The 26,695-nt window shown below is 46.9% G+C and overlaps 1 protein-coding gene across 1 annotated transcript in view; it reads left to right on the top strand.

The window, feature by feature from the left end:
- Positions 1-26,695, top strand: part of man2b1 (mannosidase, alpha, class 2B, member 1) — a 66,530-nt gene that overhangs the window by 16,160 nt on the left and 23,675 nt on the right. The window contains exons 6-16 of the mRNA XM_073069350.1: positions 4,535-4,680; positions 7,082-7,198; positions 7,996-8,078; positions 10,522-10,642; positions 13,228-13,306; positions 19,567-19,676; positions 21,869-21,976; positions 22,683-22,799; positions 23,099-23,308; positions 24,347-24,444; positions 25,501-25,618. Coding sequence (XP_072925451.1) covers positions 4,535-4,680; positions 7,082-7,198; positions 7,996-8,078; positions 10,522-10,642; positions 13,228-13,306; positions 19,567-19,676; positions 21,869-21,976; positions 22,683-22,799; positions 23,099-23,308; positions 24,347-24,444; positions 25,501-25,618 — 1,307 coding nt within the window. The remainder of the gene's footprint in view (positions 1-4,534; positions 4,681-7,081; positions 7,199-7,995; positions 8,079-10,521; positions 10,643-13,227; positions 13,307-19,566; positions 19,677-21,868; positions 21,977-22,682; positions 22,800-23,098; positions 23,309-24,346; positions 24,445-25,500; positions 25,619-26,695) is intronic.

The following is a 26,695-nucleotide window of genomic DNA, read 5'->3' as shown; positions in this document are numbered from 1 at the left end:
TGTGAGTGAGAGGAAGGAGCTTAAGGCTAGTGAGGGATGGCTAGCTATGTAAAGCGCTACAGCCTGAAGAACTTAAAGATCATGGGAGAATTGGGATCGGCTGATGCTGAGGCAGCGTCAGCGTTCCCAGAAGAGCTACGATGGTTGAGTCTGTACTGAACATGTACAGACTTTTCTTCCTTGTCATTATTCCCTAAACATTACAGTATAACAACTATTTACATAGCATTCACATTGTATTAGGTATTGTAAGTAATCTAGAGATGATTTAAAGTATACGGGAGGATGTGCGTAGGTTATATGCAGGTACTACGCCATTTTATATAAGGGACTTGAGTATCTGTATTTTTTGGTATCTGCGGGGGATCCCGAAACCAATCCCTCGCGGATGAGGAGGGCCGACTGTATGTCACCATATACAACACGGAGCCATTCACAGCAAATCCAAGAAACACAATAGAATCAATGAAAGACCACACCCAACAGGACGGACAAACAACCGATGTGTAAGAGACAACAATGCAAAAAGAAAAAATAAGGAATAATAATAAATAAATAAGCAATAAGCATGGAGAACACAAGATGAAGAGGCGTTGAAAGTGAGCCCATTGGTTGCAGGAACAGGTCTGTGTTGAGGTGAGTGAACTCAGGTTCAAGAGCCTTATGGCTGAGGGGTAATAGTTGTACCACCAGGTTCAGAAACAAGTCCTGAGGCTCCTGTACCTTCCTGGTGGCATCAGTGAGAAGGGAGCATGACCTGGGTGATGGGGCTTTTTGATGCTGCTTTTCTGTGACATTGCTTCCTGTAGATGTGCTCAGTGGTGGGGTGGGCTTTACCACGATGGACCGTGTTATATCTGCTATTTTTTATAGGGTTTTTGTCAGCTCCCGATGCTTCACACCAAATAATAACTTTGTGCTGATCATGATTAATTATTAGGCAAACATGTCATTCACACATTTTGTTTCAAATAAAATTCATCAACACTTCATTACACAACTCGTAAGTCTAGTTTCACAGCTCTACTGTCGAAGGATGTGTGCTTTGCCCACTGCTCTACCCTTTATGCACCTATGTCTGTCCGGCTAGGCACAGCTCAAATGCTATCTGTGAGTTTGCTGATGACACAACTATTGCTAGCAGAGTTTCAGATGGCGACGGGAAGGTGTACAGGAGCGAAATAGATCAGTTAGGTGAGTGGTGTCGCAGCAACAACATTGCACTCAACATCGGTAAGAACAAAGAACTGATTGTGGACTTCAGAATGGGTAAGATGAGGGAACACTCACCAGTCCTCATCAAAGAATCAGAGTGGAAAGGCTGACCAATTTCAGCATCTCTGAGGATCTATCCTCATATTAATACAGCTGCAAAGACTATATTTCATTGAGAGTTTTAGGAGATTTGGCATGTCACCAAAGACACTCGCATATTTCTACAGATGTACCATGGTGGCTACATCACCGTCTGCGATGAGTGGTGGGAGGTGCACAGGATCGAAATAAGCTGCAGAAAGTTGGAAACCCAGTTAGCACTATTGTGGGACTGGCCTCCTCATTATCCAGGGCATCTTCAAGGAGCGATGTCTCGTTAAGGACCCCCATCATCCAGGACATGCCCTCTTCTCATTGCTCCCGTGAAGAAGGAGGCAAAGGAGCCTGAAGACACACACTCAGCGATTCACAAACAGCTTCTTCCCCTCTGCTGTCAGATTTCTGAATGGACGTTCAACCCGTGAACACTACCTCACTACTTTTTTTTCCTCCTTTTGCATTATTTAACTTTATATATTATATATATATAATACTTCCTGTAATTTAAGTTTTTGTGATGTATCGCAATGTACTTCTGCAGCATAAGAACAGATTTCACAACATATGATATTAAAGCAGTGATATTAAACTTGATTCTGATTCCAAAACTTGCTGCTTGTGTTCAGATATCGCCTGCAGTAGTGAAGTTGAACTCCAGCTGGGTTCGATGAGTTTTTCTCCCACTCTGGGTCCTCTTCCGCAATGCTTATTCTCCAGTGCTACGAGTTCCTAGGTGTAGATGTCACTAACAGTTTGTCCTGGCCAGGAAAGCACATCAGTACCTGCACTTCCTTCAGAATCAGATTTATTATCCCTGTTGTTTTGTCACGTAGTTTGTTATTTTGTACAGGAATAGTGAGGTTGTGTCCTTGGACCGTTCAGGGATCTGATGATAGCGGGGAGGAAGCTGTTCCTGAATCGTGATGGTAGTAATGAGAAGAGGGCACGTCACTGATGGTGAGGGTCCTTTCTGCTGGATGCCACCACCTCAAATCACAGCCTCTTGAAGGTGGGGGGGGGGGGGGGTGCCCATCCAGCTGGTTGAGTCTGCAGTCTCTTGTGATCCTGTACACTGGCGATTCCATTTCAGGCAGAATGCACTCCACTTTACGCCTGTGGAAACTTGCTAGCCTTTGGTGACAGGCCACACCATCTCCTCACTCCTCAAGAAATAATAACTTTGTGGCGACTATACTTCATTAGGAGTTTAGAGATTTGGTCTGTCAACAAAAACACTCTGTACCGTGGAGAGCATTCTGACAGGCTGCATCACTGTCTGGTATGGGGGGGGTTACTGCACAGGACTGAAAGAAGCTGCAAACGCCATCGTGGGTACTAGCCTACAAAGTACCCAGGACATCTTCAGGGAGCGGTGTCTCAGAAAGGCAATGTCCATTATTAAGGATCTCCACCACCCAGGGCATGCCCGTTTCTCACTGTTACCATCAGGTAGGAGGTTCAGAAGCCTGAAGGCACACACTCAGCGATTCAGGAACAGCTTCTTCCCCTCTGCCATCAGATTCCTAAATGCACATTGAACCCATGAACACTACCTCACTTTTTAAATATATATTATTTCTGTTTTTGCATGATTTTTAATCTATTCAATGTAGATATACTTTAATTAATTTTTACTTTTTTTCCTTCTATATTATGTATCGCATTGAACTGCTGCTGCTGAATTAACAAATTTCGCGACACATGCCGGTGATAATGAACCTGATTCTGATCGATTCATTATGTCGGGCCCAGGACTGTTCCTTTCAGATGTTATTACCCAGGAACCTGAAGCGGCTCTGCCGTCCCTTGATGAGAACTGATGTGTGTAGTCATGATTTCCCCTTCCTGAACTCCACAGCCGGTTCTTTGGTCTTGCTGACACTCAGTGCTAGGTTGTTATTGGAACACTACTCAACTCACTCCCTCACTCCTGTGCACCTCCTCGTTGCCACCCGAGATGATGCCAACAACAGTGGTGTTATTAGCAAATTCATAGCTGGCATTTGAGCGGTGCGTAGCTATACAGTGAAGACGAGAGTAGAGCAGTAGGTTAAGTATGCATGGTTGAGCTGTGCCTGTGTTGATTATCAGCGAGGAGAAGGATAAAGATTTTTTTCACTTTTCTACTACCTCGGTGTAGCTGTGCACAAAGTGATCTCCCTGGATGGTATGCACGCTTTTCACAGTACGTGTGGCAATAATAAACCGTTTACCGATGTAAAAGGGTGAGGAAGATTTCTCTTCTACTTAATGAACCAAAGGTCTTTCACAACCATCCCATAGTTTTGCAGACACCATTACTAATATCAGTAGTTTTGTTTTCAGATTTACATAATTAAATGAATTGGCCTGTTGCTGTGGTTGGAAGTCCTGGATAATTATTCCAGGACCTGAATTACTACTCTAGTAATTTAGTTGCTATGTCATTGTCATAGAATAATACAGCATTGAAACAGGCCCTTTTGCCCAACTCATCCATGCCAACCAGTTGGGTGTAAGTATGAAAGTTTGTTATCGGTCATGTTTAGTCTCTAGTGCCAGTGGGGTTGGTCATTGGCTGGTGCTGGAAGGGTTGGTCATTGGCTGGTGCTGGAGGGGTTGGTGTTGGTCATTGGCTGGTGCTGGAGGGGTGGGTGTTGATCATTGGCTGGTGCTGGAGGAGTGGGTGTTGATCATTGGCTGGTGCTGGAGGGGTGGGTGTTGATCATTGGCTGGTGTTGGAGGGGTTGGTGTTGGTCATTGGCTGGTGCTGGAGGGGTGGGTGTTGATCATTGGCTGGTGCTGGAGGGGTTGGTGTTGGTCATTGGCTGGTGCTGGAGGGGTGGGTGTTGATCATTGGCTGGTGCTGGAGGGGTTGGTGTTGGTCATTGGCTGGTGCTGGAGGGGTTGGTGTTGGTCATTGGCTGGTGCTGGAGGGGTGGGTGTTAATCATTGGCTGGTACTGGAGGGGTGGGTGTTGATCATTGGCTGGTGCCAGAGGGGTGGCAGTTGGTTATTGGCTGGTGCTGGAGGGGTGACAATGTAAAAGAGAATGCCTAGGACAAGGATGTAGGGTTTTCTCCTTCACTGTGGATACACAACAGCAAGAAACCTGTGCTTCAGATGAACTGTGTGAAAAGGAGTGATGTGAAAAACACCAGGTTTGGTTCTGACCTTTAGCTCTTTGTTTCAGGGTGTACCTCCTGACCACTATGCCAACGCTTTTAACTTTTTTACTCAGGTGTTCTCCCTAATGGATATAACCCTCCTGCGATGTTGTGTTGGGATGTCCTGTGTTCAGATGAACCCATCAAAGACGATAAAGATTTGGAGGAGTATAATGTGGATGAAGTTGTGCAGTATTTCCTAATAGCCGCGCGGGAACAGGCAAGTATTCATCCTGGCGCGTGGGTTGTTGGAGCCATGACGATTGGAGCTACTCTTGTGTGACTGGCTCTGGCCAGAATATTTCAACCAGGGTAGTAGCGGCCATTAGTGCTTTCCTTAGTCAAGTAGTCAAAAATCTGACTAGTATCACCAGAGACTGCTCAGAGGCAACCCACCACCCATCACTCATGCACACTGATTCTCCTTCCCCTTCCCAGTGCCAGTTACTCTTCGCCAGGTCTTACAACAAAGCACAATAAACTCGGGGTGCATCTGTTCACCTCCAGTCCTCACAATGGGTGGCATGAGGGTCCCATGTCACAGCTTACAAAGTTCATTTTTATACAACTTTTTATCTGTTCTGGCTGCAGTCTTGTTTGACTTTAATTCATGGCCATGCAGTGTGCCCATCTCCCTTCAGTTACACAATGATCAGAACATGACATGCCTCCCGCCACGTACTCATTTAACATATAGCAAAGCACTCTGGGATTATACAGGTTTCATTTTGTCATGTCACAAGATTAACTAACATAGAAACATAGAAAGCCTACAGCAAAATACAGCCCGTCGGCCCACAAAGCCTGTGCTGAATATGTCCTTACTTTAGAAATTACCCAGGGTTAACGATAGCCCTCTATTTTTCTATACATAAACAATTATATACATAAAAATACATAAAAAATTCAAAGTTTTTAATATGTTTCCACATTAGCATTTGATACCACTCCCGTCAGCATTGAATTTGAGAGTTAAACTTAATCCTTCTCCTCCTAAGGAACGAACCTTCGACTTTCTCAGTTCTTTGTCTCTGACCACCTCATTCATAATAATGCCCTACACAATGTAAAACTGGCAGGGTGAGCGATGGGGGCCAGACTGGATGGTTCTACCTATCAGTTAATCATTTGGGGCATGGATATGAGGACTGGAGGTGTCATTCAGGATTTCAGGAATTTGAAGCTTGGCTAGACGACAGTCCAAATCAAGGCGATGTGAACGTCCTATGCACAAGTCAGACTTCTGACTGCACCTGGTTTGTGGTATAGAGTTGTCTCTTTCCTCTCCAGAAGTGAAAGGCCGGTTAGAAAAGTGTGGTTGCTAGAATGACAGATGGACACTCTATCCCGATGGGCTGAATGGCCTGATTCTGCTCCTATGGTCTTGGGGCTCTCTGGAGCCCACTTTCTCCACCTTTCACTCCCACCCCCTCTGGTCTTTCCTCTGAGGATCCTCACCATCTCTCCTCTTCAGGTACGTGTCTGACTCCCTCTGTAGATCCTCACCGAATCTACTGGCCCTGCGCTTTCAGTGCTCTGGGGATTAACCCAGGATGCTTTCAGCAAGATTTGCCCTTTGCACCAATGTTGTCTGCTCGCTGAAGTGCCACATTTTGCCTCTGGCACCTTGTCTCACCTTGAGATAGGCATGGAAAACTTGGGTATAAATTAGCCAATGGAGGCACAGTAGTTAGCACAATGCTTTACAGTACAGGCAACCTGGGTTCAGTTCCCACTACTGCCTGTATGTCCTCCCCCCTTACTGCGTTGGTTTCCTCTGGGTGCTCCAGTTTCCTCCCACAGTCCAAAGATGTACTGGTTGTTAGGTTAATTGGTCTATCCTAAAGAAGGGTCGCGGCCCGAAATGCCACTTCCGTAGATGCAGCCTGACCTGCTGAGCTCCTCCAGCATTTTGTGTGTTGTGTTACATTGGTCATTGTAAATTGTCCTGTGATTAGGCTGGGGTTAAATTGGGGAGTCACTGGCTGGTGAGGCTCGAAGGGCCAGAAGGGCCTCGTCCACACTGTATCACAATAAATAACCCGTGGAAATGTGAAAAGCTGCCTTTCAAGTTCTGCAGTTCAAGTGTGCATTTTGCTCAAATGAAATAGTTGACTTCCCAGGTAGCAGTCCAGACGAAGCCCGCCTTGTGAGTCTGCCCCTGATATCGGGCAGGTCTGTGGAAGATACGAGAGGAAACTCATAGATTAGTTTGTTACAACGTGCAACTAAATTGTAATTGTTTTTCTCACTGAACAAATCATTAATGCCTCTGTCCTTTGGGTAACTTTGGTAAAAACTTTGAATTGTACAGCATTCCTGATAAAGTTTCCTTGTCTCATACTCCAAGTCTTTTACCCTTGTTGTGCACTGAGCAGTTTCAGCTTACTTGTCCAGCACGCTTGTGACGGTAAATATTTAGTCAAACTCCCACCTTCTCGAGCTCAGACAATCCAAGAGCTCGACATAAAGTCGAGTGTACAATCGAGAAGTAGGTGAGCCCCAGGCGATGTTGGTGTTCCCAGGAGACGGCAGATCTGAAACTCTCCGGGGTTTTTTGGGGTGTTTTGTTGTGATTGTGAATGAATGTTTAATGGAGTATTTCTGTCCTGCGTTTTAAGGCCAAGCATTACAGAACTGACCACATCATCATGACCATGGGATCGGATTTCCAGTTTCAAGATGCAGGCATGTGGTACAAGAACATGGACAAACTCATCAAATACGTGAACGCTTGGGTAATGTCTCCTGTCCACTTGTGGTCTTATTCGGATTTCTGAATTTAAGTCTGATTTATTTATCACTGGCACACATAGAACAGGCCGCCTCTGATCCTTGACCCTGGGCTCTCAGACCTCAGTGTCTGGCCCAGATCGCAGACTCAACCTTCAGGCCTCTACCCTTAACTCCCTTAGGAATCAAGAACCTATAAATATCTGTTTTAAAATGCACACCCAATGACTTGGCCTACACAGCCTTCTGCGGCAACAAATTCCATAGATTCACCACCCTCTAGCCTAAAAAATTTCATCTCTTAGTTTGAAAGGAACGTCCCTTTGTTCCTGGATTGTGTCCTTGGATCTGAGACGCTCCCTCTAATGGAAACGTCCTCTCCACATCCACTCTATCCGGGACCTATCTGTGTTTGATAGGTTTCGATGAGATCCTCCTCATCTTTCCAAACTGCTCTGAGTAAAGGCACAGAGATGTCAAGCCTTTCATTCCCAGGATCATTCTGATGAGCCTCGTCCGGAACCACTCCAGGGCCAGCACAACTTTCCTTGGATACGGGGCCCAACATTGCTCACTATATTTGGATGTGTTGAGAATGTGCTTTGGGAAACTACTCTGCCGTTACCCGACAGGCATAATGGTCTGCATTGTCCTTGGCCTGGACTGGAATTGATGTTGGAGATTCTCTGAGGCCATCAGTTTGCTGGGAGTACTCAGGCAGCTGGTGGGCTTAGCGTGTTAGAACATCTTTGTGTGTTGGATAAGTGCATTCACTGGAACCTCTCCATTTGTTTATCAACAGCAAAGTAAAGGGAGCAATGTCAATGCGCTGTATTCCACACCTTCCTGCTACCTACAGGAGCTAAACAAGGCAAATCTCACCTGGTGAGTTTCGGGCTGTTTTTCTAACCTCCTCCCCTCGCTCCTGAAAGCACTGAACTCCTTACAGACCCATGGACGTGTAGGTTGTAGAAGCCTTGAGCAAGATGATAAGAATTACTCATCGGGTAAAGATCAAGTAGTTTGTAAATGGGAAGTATTGTTGTTGATTACTCAACTCTTTGATCAGCCTCTCGTTGGTCCAGGCACAAGGTGAGGAAAGCTGAACACTGGGGAACTTTGGTAACTCAAAGTTCCTTGTTCTCCTGAGCTCTCCACACATCCCAGCACTCACACCGAACCCCACGTGTGTTGTTTTCTTTTTAAGTTCGGCGCTTTGGAGAACTGTATCCAAAACGCCATAGCATATACACACAGTGGCAACTTTATTGGTGCAGGAGGTAACTCATAAAGTGGCCACTGGGTATATGTTCAAGGTCTTCTGCTGCTGTAGCCCATCCACTTCAAGGTTTGATGTGTTGTGCATTCAGAGATGTTTTTCTGCACACCACTGTAGTAACACAATCTTATTTGAGGTTGCTTCCTATCAGACAGAACCCGTCCGACCATTCTTGTCCAACCTCTCTCACTTACAGGGCATTTGCACCCACAGAACTGCGGCTCACAGGATTTTTTTTGCTTATTGCACCATTCTGTATAAACTCCTGAGACTGTTGTGTGTGAAAATCACAGGAGATCAACAGCCTCTTGGATACTGAAACTTCCCCATCTACGGACAATCATTCCACGGTCAAAGTGACTGAGGTCACATTTCTTCCCCGTTCACTGTTTGGTCTGAGCAACGACCGAACCCCTTGAGCGTGTCTGCATGCTTTTATGCGTTGAGTTGCTGTCGCATGATTGGCTGGTTGGATATTTGCATTAACGGGCAGGTGTACCTAATAAAGTGGCCACTGCATGTGACAAGCAGCGTAGACAATGTACCCGGCACAGGTTACAGAGCGTGTGCACTGTGGGCAGAGAGGTCCGTAGCTCTCTGAAAGTGGCTGGTAGGTGGTCAGTGCTTCTGGTGCACATGGAGGGAGGGGGTTTAATGCTTTGCTGCCGCTTGTGTGAATAGAGGGGGGGGGGAATTTGGGGCTTCTTTGTTTCTGTCATTCGTTCCATGGGGTCTTCTGTTTTGTGGATGTCTGTGAAGAGTAAAAATTTCAGGTTTTATACTGTATACATTCTCTGATATTAAATGAACCTTACAACCCTTGCACAAGGTGTAGCACCTGCTTAGCCTCCGGATCAGGGTCACGTGAAGCCCTGGGAGCAGGTGGTGGATGGTCGTACGAGCAGCCGGTGCAGATCACAAGTCCTGGTTATGTAACCACTGATGCCAGGCAGGCAATCTCTGAACAGTATTGATAATGATGGCTGGCATTACCCGTCTTGTAAAGACACTGCCCAGAAGAAGCCAATGGCAAAGCAGCTCTGCAGAAAAATTTGCCGAGAACAGTCACGGTCATGGAAAGAATGCTTATTCGTGTCATATGACATGGCAGATAACGAATGAACTGTGTTCACTTCAGGTCACCCCTTTGCAGGAAGGGTGTGGGGGCTGCAGGAGGGGTTCATCAGGATATTGGACAAACTTGGGTCGTTTTCTCTGAAGCATCAGAGGCTGAGGGAATACCCGAAAGCTGTACAAAGTTATGAGAGGCTCTGCTAGGATAGCTAGTCATGTCTGTTCCCTGGGGGTGTAGGTTTAAGTTGAGGGGGGAAAGTTTAAAGGAGATGTGGGGAGGGCGTTTATTTTTACAGGGAGAGTGATGGGTGTTTGGAATAGACTGTCCGGGGAAGTGTTGGTAGCGGGTACAATACCGGTGTTTAAGAGGCTGTTAGACGAACACTTGAGCGTGGGATCAAGTGCTGGCAGGTGGGATTAGTTTCATTTGGCGTCACGATTGGCACATTATTATGGGCCAACTGGCCTGTTCCTATACTGTTTCATGTTTTATTATGGTACACTAATGCTGTGGCCTTTCACCAGTTCACGAGATTCGGCATCACTGCCAACATCAGCGTTTATTGTCAGCCCTTGGTTGCTCCTGAAGTAATAACTCTGCTGAACTCGTCTACAAAACAGCCTCGGGTCAGAAAGTTGGGTCTGGAGTCACATGAAATTGCATAGGGACAACGGATCTCTGCTGGGCAATAGTGAAAACAGGAAGTGGTTTACAAATGTCCCCTTGTTCCACATAGCTACCAGTAAAACTCGATTCAATTGTGAAACCCAGATGGGGATTTGATCCCGTTTCCAGCAACACAGACAAGGCACTGATCCTACGCAGGGTTGATATGAGTCAGCATATTCTTCACTCACATTGCTGGCTTTGTATAAATTAAAGTAATAAAAATATTGAAAATGTAAGCGATGATAAGATCACTACATGATGTGAGAAGCAGCGTATAATTTCAGTCTTTGTCCCACTCTCCGCAGGTCGGTCAAGACTGACGACTTCTTCCCATACGCGGACGGTCCCCACCAGTTCTGGACGGGTTACTTCACCAGCCGACCTGCTCTGAAGCGATACGAGAGGCTGAGCAACAACTTCCTACAAGTGGGTGGGATTTGTATGTACGGGGCCTAACCTTTGGACCCGGGATATTGGTCCTGGTTTGAAGCTGAAGGGTTTCATCTGGAGACGAGAGACCGTTCTGAGTTTGGCCCCCAAGTACCACACCCATTTCCAATTCCATAATGTACATCACCCCCCCCCCCCCACCCACCCCTGCTAATGAACCTTCCGTCCTTGCCTCCAGACTTGAACGAGTAGAGCAGAGAGGTAGTGTCCGTGGACCATTGGCAAAGGGGAAGATGCTGAGTGTGGGTTTTCAGGCTCCTGTACCTCCTCCCTGACAGTAGCGTCCAGGATGGTGGGGTCCTTAACGATGGATGCAACCTTCTTGAGGCACTGTCTTCTGAAGGTGGTTGGGAGGCTTGTGCCTGTGACGGACCAGGCTGAGTCGACAACCCTCTGCAGCCTCTTCCGTTCCTGTGCATCGGAGCCTTGGAACCAGGCAGCGATGCACCCAGTCAGAATGGCCTCCACCGTACATCTGTATGAAGTTCGCTAGAACCTTTGGTGATATACCAGATCTCCTCAACTGAGCCTTCGTCATGATTGTACCATCACGTTGGGCCCAGAATAGTTCCTCTGAGACGTTAATGCCCAGGAACTTGAAGCTGCTCACCCCTTCCACTACTGACCCTTCACTGAAGACTCGTGTGTTCTCCCAACTTCCCATTCCTGAGATTGGCTTTATTTTTCAATCACAGATTTATTTAAATATTCTAATTTGATCGATTTTTAAATTCTTCAGCTGTGGTTAGATTTGACCTTGTGTATTTAAATCAGTAGCCCAGCACGTTGAGTCATTGGACCAGTAACTGTCATGATGGCCATTATGCTCTTGACTGAAGATGTTTCTGTGAAGCACTTTGCCGGGTTAAAGGTGCAACGCAGAGGGAGGCCTCATTGTAAAGTGAATCGGAAACATTCGTGAACTAGGAGTGCGTGTGGGGTGATGGGCTGAGGTTACCTCTGGGTTGGGGTGGGTGGAGGAGAGAGGTGATTTCCTACAAAGTGCGTGGTGTATATTTGACATAGAACACAGAACAGTACAGCACAGGATGTTCAGCCCACAATGTTGTGCCACACAAGCTGAAGATTAAATCAAAAACACCCAAACGTTAATCCCTCCTACCCACACCTTGTCCATATCCTTCCATCTTCCTTACATCCATGTTCCTGTCCAAATGTCTCCAATGTATTTGCCTCTACCACCAGACACAGCAGTGCATTCCAGACATCCACCACTCTGAGTAAAGAAAACTTGCCCCTCACTTCCCCTTTGAACTTGCTCCCTCTCACCTTCAATGCACGCCCTCTGGTATTAGACATTTCCACACTGGAAAACATACTCTGTCTATGCCTCTCATAATCTTATCAGACCTCCCCTCATCCTCTGCTCCTCCAAAGAAAACAATCTGGCCTCTCACGAAACCAGGCAGCATTCTGGTAAACCTCTTCATTATTCTGATGGAGGCCATTCAGCCTATCAAACCTGTGCTAGCTCACACCACTCTCCCTGAGATCCCTCCAGCTATACAAGGGGGAATTTGCTGTGGTCATTTCACCTGGCAGTCACAAGTCTGTAGGATCTGGGGTGGAGCTGGAGCATCTGATGGAATTGTCAGCACCTGAGACCCGGGTTTGATCCCGAACTCCTGCAATGTCTGTGTGGAATTTGCACCTGTGACTGTGTAGGTTTCCTCCAGGAGCCCTGGTTTCCTCCCACGTGCCAGGGACTGGTAAGTTATCTGCCTGTTGTAAATTGCCCCCAGTGTTGTAGGTGAGTGAGATAATCTGGGGGATTTTATGGGAACGTGGGGCAAAACCAAGTGGGATTAAGTTGCAATAGTGCAAATGGAGTTTGATGGTTAGCATGAACTCATCGGGGCAAATGGCCTGTCTCTTTCCATGACTCTTTGTCAAGTATAACATGGACAGTGGCAGAGGTTGCAACAAAACCAAGCAACGGACCAGAAAGTACACTGGGAAGTGATGGATACAGCCGAGTCCATCACCGGCAAAGCCCTTCTCAGACTGAGCACATTGACATGGAGTGCTACCACAAGAAAGCGTCATCCATCATCAAGGACACCTGCCTTCCAGGGACTGGGTAGGAGGTAGAGAAGCCTCAGGTCCCACACCACCAGGATCAGGAACAGTTATTACCCTATAACCATCAGGCTCCTGAACCAGAGTGGATAACTTCACTCACCTCATCACTGAACCAATTCCACAAACTATGCACTCACGTTCTCAGTATTATTTATTTTTGTTTTTTATTTGCCTAGTATGTTTCTTATTGCACATGGGCTGTCTGTAGGTCTTTGTTCATGTATGTTCTTTGTATAATCTACTCTATTTCTTTATTTTCCTGCAAATGTCTGAAAAAGAGTGAATCTCGGGGGAGTATATGGTAATGAACTTACTTTGAACTTTGAGAAGTCACTGGATCTATCAGGCAGCTCAATGTTATGTAAGGTCACCCATGTAGAGGAGATTCTGGAGCCTGTATTGAGAAAACTGGAGATGTTCTCAGGTTAGAAAGTTACTGTGTCCATTCATTTTCACAGATCTGCAATCAGCTGGAGGTCCTGGCAGCTTCACGCGCTCACAACGGCCCATATGGTGTTGGAGACAGCTCTGTGCTGAGTAAGTGTGTTATTGTCACATGTACCAAGCTTGTCTTACATACCAGTCAGATCACTACACAGTGCATTGAGGTAGCACAAGGTGAAACAATAACAATGCAGAATGAAGTGTTAAAGCTACCGAGAAAGTGTAGTGCAGGTAAACAATGTTCAAGATTATAATGAGGTAGATTGTTTGGTCGAGTTCATTTTACCGTATGAATGTTTATTCAAGAGTCTTATAAAAGCAGTCTTTGAGCCTGATTTTTTAAAATAAAAATTTATTGGAATTCAGCATGGAATAGTCCCTCCCGGCCCTTCAAACCCCCAATTTAACCCTAGCCTAATCACAGCACAGTTTACAATGACCAGTCGACCTACCAAACGGACTTTGGACTGTGGGAGGAAACCGGAGCACCCAGAGGAAACCCACGCAGACACAAGGAGGATATAGTGTCACGTACCCCGTGACTGGGTTAAAGAACCAGCAGAAATGGAAAACACTTTGGAGTCTGGTATTGCTATAATCTAATAGTGTTTATTAGTAACTACGCAATACAGTAATATAAATGCAGATATATCAAACAGGTTAGCAATGAGATATATGGAAATAGGAACAAAACTAGGCTCTTTCAAACCTAGGGGTAAATGGGTACAGTCTTACGATGATGAAGAGAGTTCAGTTCAGTTTGTGGTATGTAGTTGAGTAGCATTGGAGAGAGAGAGAGAGAGAGAGGTGAGAGGTGATCTGTCGATTTTCCTGTTGTCTTCTGAAGTCCTGTTGTGGTCACCGACTATGACCATGATACGTACAACCGTTCTTCAGTGGTGGAATTATCACCCAGGCAAGGGTGGACACACAAATAATTCCCCACCGGTTGCACCTTTTCACACTGTGAGCCACTGATTGATTTCCCCGAATCGATCCTCTGAAACCCTCACCTTTGTGTGGGTGCAACAAAGCTTGTCCAGTGTCCGAACTGTGTGTCTCCCTGTGTCCCAGCGGACCTGCTTTTTATCTCCACATGCTGGACACCAGCTGTCCATCAACCGGCTCCACCCTCCTTTCTGCAGGAACTTTAACAAGCAGGCGAGTGACCTCGGGGAAAGGTAAACAAGCTGGTAGAGAAACCATAACATTAATCTTTCGAGCAGTTTCTGTCTCTCTCTCTGTCTCTCACTGTGCTGGACGCCTCCCTCTCTCTCTCTTAATAGCAACACAGTTCATAGGGTCTACTCTGGACCCCGTTACAAACCAGGGTTACCCGTGACAATACAAACTCCTTACAGGCAGCAGCAGGAAATGAACCCGGGTCACCAGCACTGTAGAGCATTGTGCTAGCCACTATGCTACCAAGCCATCCCACACACGATGCATGCTTTCAGGCTTCTGTTTTTCTGCCTATTGGGGGAGATGGCCGGACGGGGGGTGCTTTGCTGAGGTAGCAGGAATTAGAGTAGAGGCTGGTTTCTGTGTCCACAACTCTCTGCAGTTTCCTGCGGCCACTTGCAGAACAGTTGTGCATCCAGATGAGACGCCTCCTATGCTGCACTGGTAAAAATTGGTAAGGATCAACAGAGATAATGTCAAATTTCTTTGTCCTCATGATGAACTAGAAGTGTTGGTGAACTTTCATGGCAGTGACATCAGTGTGGTTGGACCAGGACTGTCTATTGTTAATGTTCACACCCGGGGACTTGAAGCTGTCAAATCTCTCAACCTCAACATTGCACACATTAACAAGAGTGTGTGCATCCCCCTCCCCCAAATGAACTCACTAAGATGTTTGTTGGATTAGAGAGTATGATCTTATGAGGAGAGGTTGGACATTTTCTCAGAGGCTGAGGGAAGACCCGAAAGCTATAAGATGGGTAGTCACGTCTCTCTCCTGAGGTAGACATGTCAAATACCAGAGAGTGCAGGCTTAAGGTAAGGGCAGGAAGTTTAAAGGAGATGTGGGGGAGGGCATTTATTTTTGTGGGTGTTAAGAATAGATTGTCTGGGGAAGTGGTGGGAGCAGATATAATACCAGTGTTTAAGAAGCTGTTAAACCATGGGTTCCCAACGTTTTTTATGCCATGGGCCCTACTATTAACTGAGGTTCAAAGACAGGAGGAGGAGTATAGGAAACTGATACAGGACTTTGTGATATGGTGCAACTCAAACTACCTGCGTCTCAATATCACCAAGACCAAGGAGATGGTGGTGGACTTTAGGAGATCTAGGCCTCATATGGAGCCGGTGATCATTAATGGAGAATGTGTGGAGCAGGTTAAGACCTACAAGTATCTGGGAGTACAGTTAGACGAGAAGCTAGACTGGACTGCCAACACAGATGCCTTGTGCAGGAAGGCACAGAGTCGACTGTACTTCCTAAGAAGGTTGGCGTCATTCAATGTCTGTAGTGAGATGCTGAAGATGTTCTATAGGTCAGTTGTGGAGAGCGCCCTCTTCTTTGTGGTGGCGTGTTGGGGAGGAAGCATTAAGAAGAGGGACGCCTCACGTCTTAATAAGCTGGTAAGGAAGGCGGGCTCTGTCGTGGGCAAAGTACTGGAGAGTTTAGCATCGGTAGCTGAGCGAAGGGCGCTGAGTAGGCTACGGTCAATTATGGATAACTCTGAACATCCTCTACATAGCACCATCCAGAGACAGAGAAGCAGTTTCAGCGACAGGTTACTATCGATGCAATGCTCCTCAGACAGGATGAAGAGGTCAATACTCCCCAATGCCATTAGGCTTTACAATTCTACCGCCAGGACTTAAGAACTTTTTAAAAGCTATTATTAATGCTTTTTGAGATAGTGATTTAGATGCATATCATATTTTTACTGAGTTAAGTATTGTATGTAATTAGTTTTGCTACAACAAGTGTATGGGACATTGGAAAAAAGTTGAATTTCCCCATGGGGATGAATAAAGTATCTATCTATCTATCTATGAACATGGACTAGAGGGAGATGGATCAAGTACCAGGCATTTGGGATTAGTTCCAACAGGAGCTTGTGCACCACCCGCCTCTCTGAAGTCGATGATCAGCTCTTTGTTGACATTGAAGGAGAGGTTGTTGTCGAGACAACATGTCAGCATCTTCTTCCTGTGCTCCGACTCATCATTACTTGAGATACAGATGATGTCATCTGTAAGCTCGCTGGTGGAGTTCGAGTAGAATCTGGCCACAGGGTCGTGAGTGTCCAGGGACTAGAGTAGAGGGGGAGCACCAGTGTTTAGAATAATCGCGGCAGAGGTACCGCTGCCTATCCTTATTGATTGTGTCCTGGTGGTCAGGAAGTCAAAGATCTGGCTGTAGAGGGACGTGTTGACTCCCAGGGTCCAGTGTTGGCCCCAAGTTTCCGTTGGTGTTAGTCAGCTAGTAATGTAACATAAACAGGGTGTGTGGGAGTCCTCCCAATGGCTCCACCATTCGGATACAGTAAGGAAACAGGCCCTTCTGCCCAAAGTTTCCATGCTGACCTTCCAAGTTAACTACACAGGAGAATAGCCACTCACAGGAGACCTTGCCCACGCCCAGGATTACGGCTGCACAGGTGGAAGGTCAACTGAGGAAGATCTGTACCAGCAAGGCGGCTGGACCGGATGGAGTTTCCCCACGATTACTGAGGGCCTGTGCGACTGAGCTGGGAGAACCACTACAGCGCATCTTCAACATGAGCCTGGAGCAGAGAAGAGTACCCAGACAGTGGAAAACATCCTGTATTGTCCCGGTACCGAAGAAACCACAACCAAAGGAGTTGAATGACTTCAGACCTGTTGCCTTGACGTCGCACGTGATGAAGACCATGGAGCGGCTGATAATACAGAATCTGAGGCCACAAACCAGGCACGCCCAGGATCCTCTTCAGTTTGCGTATAAGGAGAAGGTGGGAGTGGAGGATGCTATCACGTATTTGCTGCACAAATCACTCTCTCACCTAGAGGGGGTCAGTTGTGCTGTGAGGATTACATTCCTTGACTTCTCTAGTGCCTTTAACACCATCCAGCCCAAGATCTTAAGGCACAAACTAACGGAGATGGGAGTAGACTCTCACATGGTGGATTGGATAGTGGACTACTTGACAGATAGACCTCAGTATGTGCGGTTGGGAGACTGTAGGTCTGACACGGTGGTCAGCAGCACAGGGGCGCCGCAGGGAACCGTACTCTCTCCGGTCCTGTTCACCCTGTACACATCAGACTTCCAATATAACTCGGAGTCCTGCCATGTGCAGAAGTTCGCTGATGACACGGCCATAGTGGGGTGTGTCAGGAATGGACAGGAGGAGGAGTATAGGAAACTGATACAGGACTTTGTGATATGGTGCAACTCAAACTACCTGCGTCTCAATATCACCAAGACCAAGGAGATGGTGGTGGACTTTAGAAGATCTAGGCCTCATATGGAGCCAGTGATCATTAATGGAGAATGTGTGGAGCAGGTTAAGACCTACAAGTATCTGGGAGTACAGTTAGACGAGAAGCTAGACTGGACTGCCAACACAGATGCCTTGTGCAGGAAGGCACAGAGTCGACTGTACTTCCTAAGAATGTTGGCGTCATTCAATGTCTGTAGTGAGATGCTGAAGATGTTCTATAGGTCAGTTGTGGAGAGCGCCCTCTTCTTTGTGGTGGCGTGTTGGGGAGGAAGCATTAAGAAGAGGGACGCCTCACGTCTTAATAAGCTGGTAAGGAAGGCGGGCTCTGTCGTGGGCAAAGTACTGGAGAGTTTAACATTGGTAGCTGAGCGAAGGGCGCTGAGTAGGCTACGGTCAATTATGGATAACTCTGAACATCCTCTACATAGCACCATCCAGAGACAGAGAAGCAGTTTCAGCGACAGGTTACTATCGATGCAATGCTCCTCAGACAGGATGAAGAGGTCAATACTCCCCAATGCCATTAGGCTTTACAATTCTACCGCCAGGACTTAAGAACTTTTTAAAAGCTATTATTAATGGTTTTTGAGATAGTGATTTAGATGCATATCATATTTTTTACTGAGTTAAGTATTGTATGTAATTAGTTTTGCTACAACAAGTGTATGGGACATTGGAAAAAAAGTTGAATTTCCCCATGGGGATGAATAAAGTATCTATCTATCTATCTACATTATTCAAGATATATGGATGTGTCTCTACTCAGATTCAGAGGGGAATTTGTAGATATAGTGTATTTGGATTGAAAGAAGACATTTGATAAAGTGCCAAGGGAAGATGAGATACTGGGGGAGGTGTGTTAATGTGGAAAACAGAGTCACAGTTGATGAGTACCTTTCAGACTGGAGTCCTTAAGCATCAGCTCTTGACCCTTATCTATTCACTACATACACTCAGTGGCCACTTTATTAGGTACATCTGTTCATCTCATTAATGCAAATATTTAATCAACCAATCATGTGGCAGCAACTCAAAACATGAAAGCATGCAGACATGGTCAAGAGGTTCAGTTGTTGTTCAGACCAAGCATCAGAATGGGGAAGAAAGGTGAATGGTTGTGTCATCCAAGCCTGCTGATGACAAAATAGTGATTGAGAGGGCATGTTGCAGTGAGGGTATTTGGACTACACTGGGATGTGGATGGGTTGAGCGGGCAAAAGTCGGGCCATTGGACTCTAGTGTGAGGTCGTGCATTTCAGCAGCGGGAATCAGAAGGCAGACAGTTACCTCAATCGAGAGAGACTGGAGAAGAGTGGAGTCCAGAGGGATGCACGGGACACCATGTTGGCATGAAGCCTTTATGCAAAAGGGTTGGAGGTTGAAACTAGAGAAGAACTGTTACAGTAGTTGCTCAGGCTTTGTTTAAGAAAGCGTATGCTGCCACTGGAGGAGACTAGAAGAGTTTCATCTGGCTTGGAGACCTCGCACTCTGCTCCCTTCTCCGGGCTGTTAATGAGATTCTTGCATATCCATGTACATTTTGGACTGTGGGAGGCAGCCGGCCGGAGCACCCGGAGGAAACCCACGCAGTCACCGGTTCCTGGGACTGGGTTTGGGTTCCAGTGCAATGTTTCCATACTGGAGCAGAGAGCCACAGGCAGGTGCGACTGGCTCAGAGTTTATCTCTGTGACTAAGGAGAAGGGGTTTCTATCAGGTGACGGGTTCTGTTGCTGTTCATTCTGTGGGGGGGTTTGTTTCATTGATGTCTGTGAAGAGTAAGAATCTCAGTTTGTATACTGTATCCATTCTCTGATATCAAATTGATCCATTTGACTGTCGGGTTCTTTTCTCCCTTGAGGTGGTTTGAGAACTGACCTGTGATCACCCACTAACGCTGTTGTTGAACGTAGGGAAGGCGATGGGGGTGCTTCAGCACCACGACGCAGTCTCTGGGACGGAGAAGCAGCACGTTGCCTATGACTACGCCAAGAGACTGTCCAAAGGCTGGGATCAGTGTGAGGTATGCGAGGCGCTTCCCCAACATCAGAATCAGAGCCAGGTTTAATATCACTGGCATATGACGTGAACTTTGTTAACTTTGCTGCAGCAGTACAATGCCATACATAATCGAAAGAAATACTGAATATATATAAGTTAAATAAGTAGGAGCAAAACTAGAAATAAAGAAGTAGTGAGGTAGTGTTCACAGGTTTAATGTCCATTCAGAAATCGGATGGCAGAGGGGAAGAAGCTGTTCCTGAATCGTTGAGTGTGTGCCTTCAGGCTCCTGTACCCCCTCCCTGGTGGCAGAGGGGAAGAAGCTGTTCCTGAATCGTTGAGTGTGTGCCTTCAGGCTCCTGTACCTCCTCCCTGATGGCAGAGGGGAAGAAGCTGTTCCTGAATCGTTGAGTGTGTGCCTTCAGGCTCCTGTACCTCCTCCCTGACAGTAACAATGGGAACAAGGCATAGCCTGGGTGATGGGTCCTTTGACGGATTTTGCCTTTCTGGGGCATTGCTCCTTGAAGCTGCCCTGGATGCCGGGGAGGCTCGTACCCGTGATTGAGCTGACTGATTCACAACTCTCTGCAGCTTATTTCAATCCTGTGCAGTACACCCCCCCACCCCCCACCGCCATACCAGACGGTGACGTAGCTCGTCAGAATGCTCTCCAGGGTAGAAATTTGCCAGTGTTTTTGGTGACATACCAAATCTCTTTGAATCCGAATGAAATATAGCTGCTGTTGTACTCTCTTTGTGGCTGCATCGATATGCTGGGCCCAGGTTAGATCCTCAGAGATACTGACACACAGGAATTTGAAATTGCTCACTCGTTCCACTTCTGATCCCTCTTTGAGAATTGGTTTGTGTTCCCTCGTCTTACCCTTCCTGAAGTCCACAATGTATTCCATACCCATTTTCATATTTTCTTACAACATTGAAAGAGGCCATGCAGCCCATCGTAATCCCATCCTACCAGTACTAATGGGGAGGAGTGGGACAGCGACAGGAAGATGTTGGTCAAGCAACCTCTACCCCAATCTCTCCCTCGCACCCCCATACACTGGTTATCTTTCCTCTCAGCCCTGATGCAGTCTCAACCCAAAACATTGACATGCACCTTTTGCCTCCGTAGATGCTGATCAACACACTGGTTATTTCTAGTGTTCTGATGTAGTTTAGTCTACATTCCTGCATTTGTGGTCTCGTTTTCTTCAGATATCCTCACACCTTCTGTAGAAGAGAAAATTGTCTCCTCTCTGTTTGGAACTTGGTGCACAGAAGGCAAGAGAGAACTTAATTCAAGATACAGCTCGATACCAGGCCCTGCTGGCTCAACAGTCCAGTCACACCCGTGTGACCAATTAACCTGCCAGCCCATACGTCTTCAGAAAAGTTCAAAGTAAACTTTATCATCGGAGTACATACGTGCCACTCTATACAATCCTGAGGTTCATTTTCCTGCAGGCATACTCAGCAAATCTACAGAACAGTAGCTATAACAGGATCAGTGAAAGATCAGCCAGAGTGCAGAAGACAACAAACTGTGCAAATGCAAATATAAATAAATAGCAATAAATAACGAGAGCATGAGATAATGAGACTAAGAGCCCTTAAAGTGAGACCATGAGTTATGGGAACACCTCAATGATGTTGTGAGTATAGTTATCCCCTTTTATTCAGGAGCCTGATGGCTGAGGGGTAGTAACTGTTGTTGAACCTGGTGGTGAGAGTCCTGAGGCTCCTGTACCTTCTACCCAATGGCAGCAGTGAGAAGAGAGCATGGCCAAGATGATGGTAATCTTCGATGATGGATGCTGCTTTCGTATAACGGCATTTCATGTAGATTGTTCTCTGGTTGGGAGGGCTTTATCCGTGACGGACTGGGCTGAATCCACTACCTTTTGTAGGATTTTCAGCTCAAAGGCATTGGTGTTCCCATCTCAGGCTGTGATACAGCCAGTCAATACACTCTCCTCTACACATCTACATGTGGGATGTGGGACCACCAGGAAGAAACCCCCGTGTGCGAGCTCCTTGCGGAGGGTGTCAGGAATTGAACCTGAACCCGGGTCACTGGCACCATAATAACATTACACTATCTGTGTCATCCTACAGTAAATACTAAGAGTCCATTTTCTGGTCAGAGTTCTTCCTTTGCTTAGTGATCAGGTAGGATGGGGTTTGCTAATGTGCTGCCATTTTTGATTTCAGGTGCTTATTAGTAATGCCCTCTCAAGTCTCAGTGGATCCAAGCAAGATTTTGTCTTCTGTAACAAGCTCAACATTAGTGTCTGTCCTCAAATCGAAGAGCTTGACTATGTAAGTTCTTTGCAACTTGATATGCCTTTGGAACTCCTCCTCGTTCTTCCCCCTTGCCTTCCAATCCAATTAGGAGGAGCCGGTGTAGGTCGGAGAGCACGGCTGGCAGGCGGAAGACACTTGGTGTGAGTTAGTTTGTAGGCCACAGAGTCATGGAGCATGGAATGAGGGTGATTGGTTAGAGCAGTCTTGCATCAGGTGTGCCGGTAACCAAGGCAAAGGAGTTGGGTTAATGTTACAGAGTTGGAAATGGGTGATCTTGGGGCTGGCTGGCACCAATATTAATTCGAGCCTCAGCCTGGTGTCGAGGATAACCACATTGGTGCCAGTCTGCGTTGCTTTCAAGGGATGGTTCCACAGGACTGGGAATTGAGTTTGTGATGGGAAAGGAAGGTGGTGGATTCAGATGCAGATTCATTCATCGCATCTACGTCGAAACTTAGAGTGAAATGTGCCTTTTGCGTTAACATCCAACACACCCAGGGATGTGCTGGGAAAGCTGCTGATGCTTGCTTATCCAATATTGGTGGCTGGGTAAACAGTCTGATGGATTAGAGATCAGTGAAGCTTCTGAGACAACAGCGATGATAAATCTGGTGTGCGTGTTTGCGGTTTTTTCCATTAAGTTGCTGAGGGTAAGTGGGAATTGGAAAGTGAGGGGCTGCTCTGTATCGAAGATTCACTGCTAACCATTCTCTCTGACCAGTTCACAGTCACTCTGTACAATCCTTTGGCCAGGGCAGTGAGAACGAACGTGCGACTACCCGTCAATGGCTCAAGCTACGTAGTCTCTGACCCAGAAGGCAGCTCAGTGCAGAACCAGGTAATGCAACTCTGAAGTGATTAGTGAGAAATTCTTGGCCTTGTGATCAGCCTTGTTTGCCAGTAATGTATCAAACTTGCTATATTGGATAACTCCTGCTTTTAGCATGGACCTGCTGGGGCATTGTATCAGAAAATTAGAATATCAATGATGTAGAAACTTGGTTACAATTTTTCTGTTTTGTGTGTGTATCAAATCCCCCAACATTCCCAACCCTCCCGGCCCACCCTCCTACGTTCCCACCCTTCCTGTTCCTCCTGCCCCTCATTCCTATGTTCCCACCCCTCCCTCCCCACCAGGTTGTGGCTGTGTCAGCTTTCACAAAGGCGTTGCGAAAGGACCGGGGCTACGCAGTGAACGAGCTGGTGTTTGAGGCCTGGCTCCCAGCTCTAGGGTTTGCAGCTTACAGTGTGTCCAGGAAGCCGGAGAAGTTCACGTTTCGCAGACTGGTCAGATCACCAAGCAAGCCTCAGGGTGAGAAAAGGAATGCCCTGTTTATTAAAAATGAGGTGAGCAGCGTCTTCCCTTGGGGATGTGTTGGGGGTGGGGGGTGTTCACTGAGCTGCTGATGCAGGGGTTGAAGTTTCCTGGGCAGTTGGGGGGGGTTGGTTCTTGGAATAGTTCCTTGACCTGGAGGGTTAACTTGAATCTTGCTACAATAAATTATCATCACTGTTTCAATTTTTCCCCAAATGCACTTTGTTTTATTGAAACTGCTCTCGGTGCCTTTGTGTCTTAGTACAAAAGAAATCTCCTGACAGGTTGAGTGAGATGGAACTTTTCTCTTTGGAGTGGAGGAGGGTGAGAAGTGACTTGATAGAGCTGTATAAGATGATAAGAGGCATTGATGGAGTGGACAGCGCGAGGGTGGGAATGGTTGATACCAGAGGGCATAATTTTAAGGCGATTGGAGGGATGTGGAGGGATGTCAGAGGGTTTTTTTTTACACGGTGTTGAGTGGAAAGCCCTGCCAGGGGAGCAGGTAGAGGCAGATTCGTTGGGGTCTGAGATGATGGAGGATAGAAAATGGAGGAGGGAGGAGTTGGATGGTCTTGGAGTGGGTTCGAAGGGTTCAGCAGCAGGGCCTGTACTGTGCTGTAGTGTTCTATGTCCTGCGTCCTGTATCATTTTTGGGTGCTTAATGTGAGATGGGCTTTTCTGAGTTCCCTGGGGTGACTTTCTGGTCACCTGCTCAATGCTGCCCCCCTCTGGGTGTGTTAGGTCTTCCTTACTGAGTGAGGACGGGGCAACAAAAGTGTGGATCGGGTTTTCCTCTGACCCACACTGCTTGCAAATCGCCTGCTGCATCTCAGCACCCTCGTCTGCACCTACCTGCCCTCATCTGCACCTACCTGCCCTCGTCTGCACCTACCTGCCCTCATCTTTTTCTGCACTCCGGCACCTGGTTCTTCTCAATTCTGGTGACCCACGCTTCTCGGCTCCACGGTACCAACGGTACCCATCTGTTAAACCCTGTCCCCGTCACCTGGACAGAATAGCACTGTGACAGAGATTGTAAATGTTGCTTTTCTTTCCTCCTCACGCAGTACGTCCGAGTGTTATTCGACAAGAACACTGGTCTGATCAGTGCAATTGAGAATTTGCACAAGAATCTTTCTCTGCCCGTTACACAAAATTTCTACTGGTAAGTGACCTCATGCAGGGAGCTCTCACCCTCTGTATTAAGCTTACTTTCTCGCTCTGTGTCAATTAAGTTTACTGTTAACCTCGTGCAGGGAACTCTCCCTCCGTACGAATTAACAATAGATTCCTCTGAACCAGCACCTCAGCAAACTGACGGTCAAATTGAGAATAGAGAGACAGCGAGGGGGGGCAGACAGTCCATAATCAGTTCGGAGTTAAGGTTAGTGAAGTTACGCTTTCTTGAGGCAGCGTTCCTTGTAGGTGTGCTCATTGACGCTGAGGTTTTTCCCTGTGATGGATTGGGCCGTGTTCTTGGGGAGTGGTGTTTCCACAGCTCATATATAGTGGAAGCTTTCCAAGCTTTAGATGACCTGCCAAATCTGCGCAAACTTCTAAGGGATTCCCAGCCTAGGGTTCACAGACCGTCGGTTAATGGCATAAAAATTTTGGGAACCTCTATTAAATTCAGGATAGTCAGAGGTCCGTAGACTGTGGAACGCCAGTATTTTGAGGCAGACTACAGAGATGAGGAGCAGGAGATTTAGATGCTGGGATCTGAAGTAAATAAAACAAACTGGAAGAACTCAGCAGGGTGGGCATCATCTGTGGAGGCAGATGGATAGTTGGTGTTTTGGGTCGAGACCTTCATCAAGAGTGGTGGCAAAATAAGAGTAGGAGGAGACGGCCAGTGGAAAGGGGAAGGAAGCAAGATCTGGCAAGTGATAAGCGGATCCAGGTGAGGAGAGTGTGATTGGAAAATGGAGCCAGGTAGGGGAGGAAGGGATTGAGATGGTGACAGAGACTGGGAAGTGATAGGTGGAGACAACAAAGGACTGCAGGTGATGCTGGGAAAGCAAGGGAGAGGAAAAACAGAGAGGCGGGGTGGGCAGACGGTGGAGAAGGGGAAAGGAACTGATTGATAGGCTGGTGAGAGGGGATTGGGTGTGCGCAGCGGGAACCACCAGTGAAAGTAACTATGCTTAGGATGACAGTATTTGAATTCCAGTTTTGAAGCGTTTTACCTGTTGACCCTGTACTTTTGATGTGTTTCGGACAGGTACCATGCCAGTATAGGCAACAGGGACAGCAACCAAGCCTCGGGTGCCTACATTTTCAGGCCCTACCAAGAAGAACCGTCAGTGATGTCGAAGAATGTGAGCACATACACCGTGCAGGTACGGTCCAGGCGCTGGCGTAAGGGAGAGCAGCAAGGCAGGTGCTGAATGGAGAACGTTGCCATGTCAAAGGTTTGACCAGGGATGTACGAGGGCGATGGGAAATGATGTACAGACAGAGCAATGCCACAGTAGGCAATATAATTGATTTTTAGTGATGGCATTTGAGGGAAAGATACTGGCCCGTACGTCGGGTAAAGCCTACTGCTCTCCTTACAAAATGGGACTAGCTTGGGTCGGCAAATTGTCCAGCACAGGCATTTGTGAAGCAGTCCAGCACAGAAACAGGCCCTTCAGTCCACAATAACCCAATTAAACTACCAGTTAACTAAATTAATCCCTCCTGTCACACGATGTCCATACCCCCTCCATTCTTGGCACATTCACAAGCCCACTGCCCCTAACAGCCTCTAAATGCATCTGTTGTACTTGCCTCCACCACTGATCCTGGCTCCAGGCACCCTCCTCTCTCTGATCTTAATAAAAGCTTGCTCCTCCTATCTGAAATACATGTGCTTCGTTATTAGACATTTGGACCCTGGGGGAAAAGTATCGGCTGTCTACTTTTATCTCTGCCTCTCATAATGCTATAAACATTTATCAGATCTCCCCTCACCTTCCAGAATACAACCCAGATCTGTCCAAGCTCTCCCCCACAGCACGTGCCCTCTCAGTGTCCTGGTAACCCTCTTCTGCACCCTCCCCAAAGCCCTTCACATCCTTCGTACAATGGGAGGGGGAGGTGGGGAGCCAGAATTGAATGCAGCACTCCAGATGTTGCCGAACCAGACAGTAAAAAAATCTACAACATGCTGAGTCATGAACTCAATTCGTTGACTAATAAAGGCAGTCATGTTATACGCGCCTCTACCACTCCATCAATCTGTAGAAACACTTTTAGAGAGCTATAAGACCACAAGATGTAGGTGTAGAATTAGGCTATTTGGTCCATCGAGTCTGCTCCACCATTTCAGACTTGGATGATCCATTTTCCTCTCAGCCCCAATCTCCTGCCTTCTCCCTGTATCCCTTCATGCCCTGACCAATCAAGAACCTATTAACCTCTGCCTTAAATAT

Source organism: Hemitrygon akajei, chromosome 16, assembly GCF_048418815.1.
Source record: "Hemitrygon akajei chromosome 16, sHemAka1.3, whole genome shotgun sequence".
Classification (NCBI taxonomy): Eukaryota; Metazoa; Chordata; class Chondrichthyes; order Myliobatiformes; family Dasyatidae; genus Hemitrygon; species Hemitrygon akajei.
Note: the sequence above shows the minus strand (reverse complement) of the source record. Positions and strands in the feature narration are given on the sequence as shown.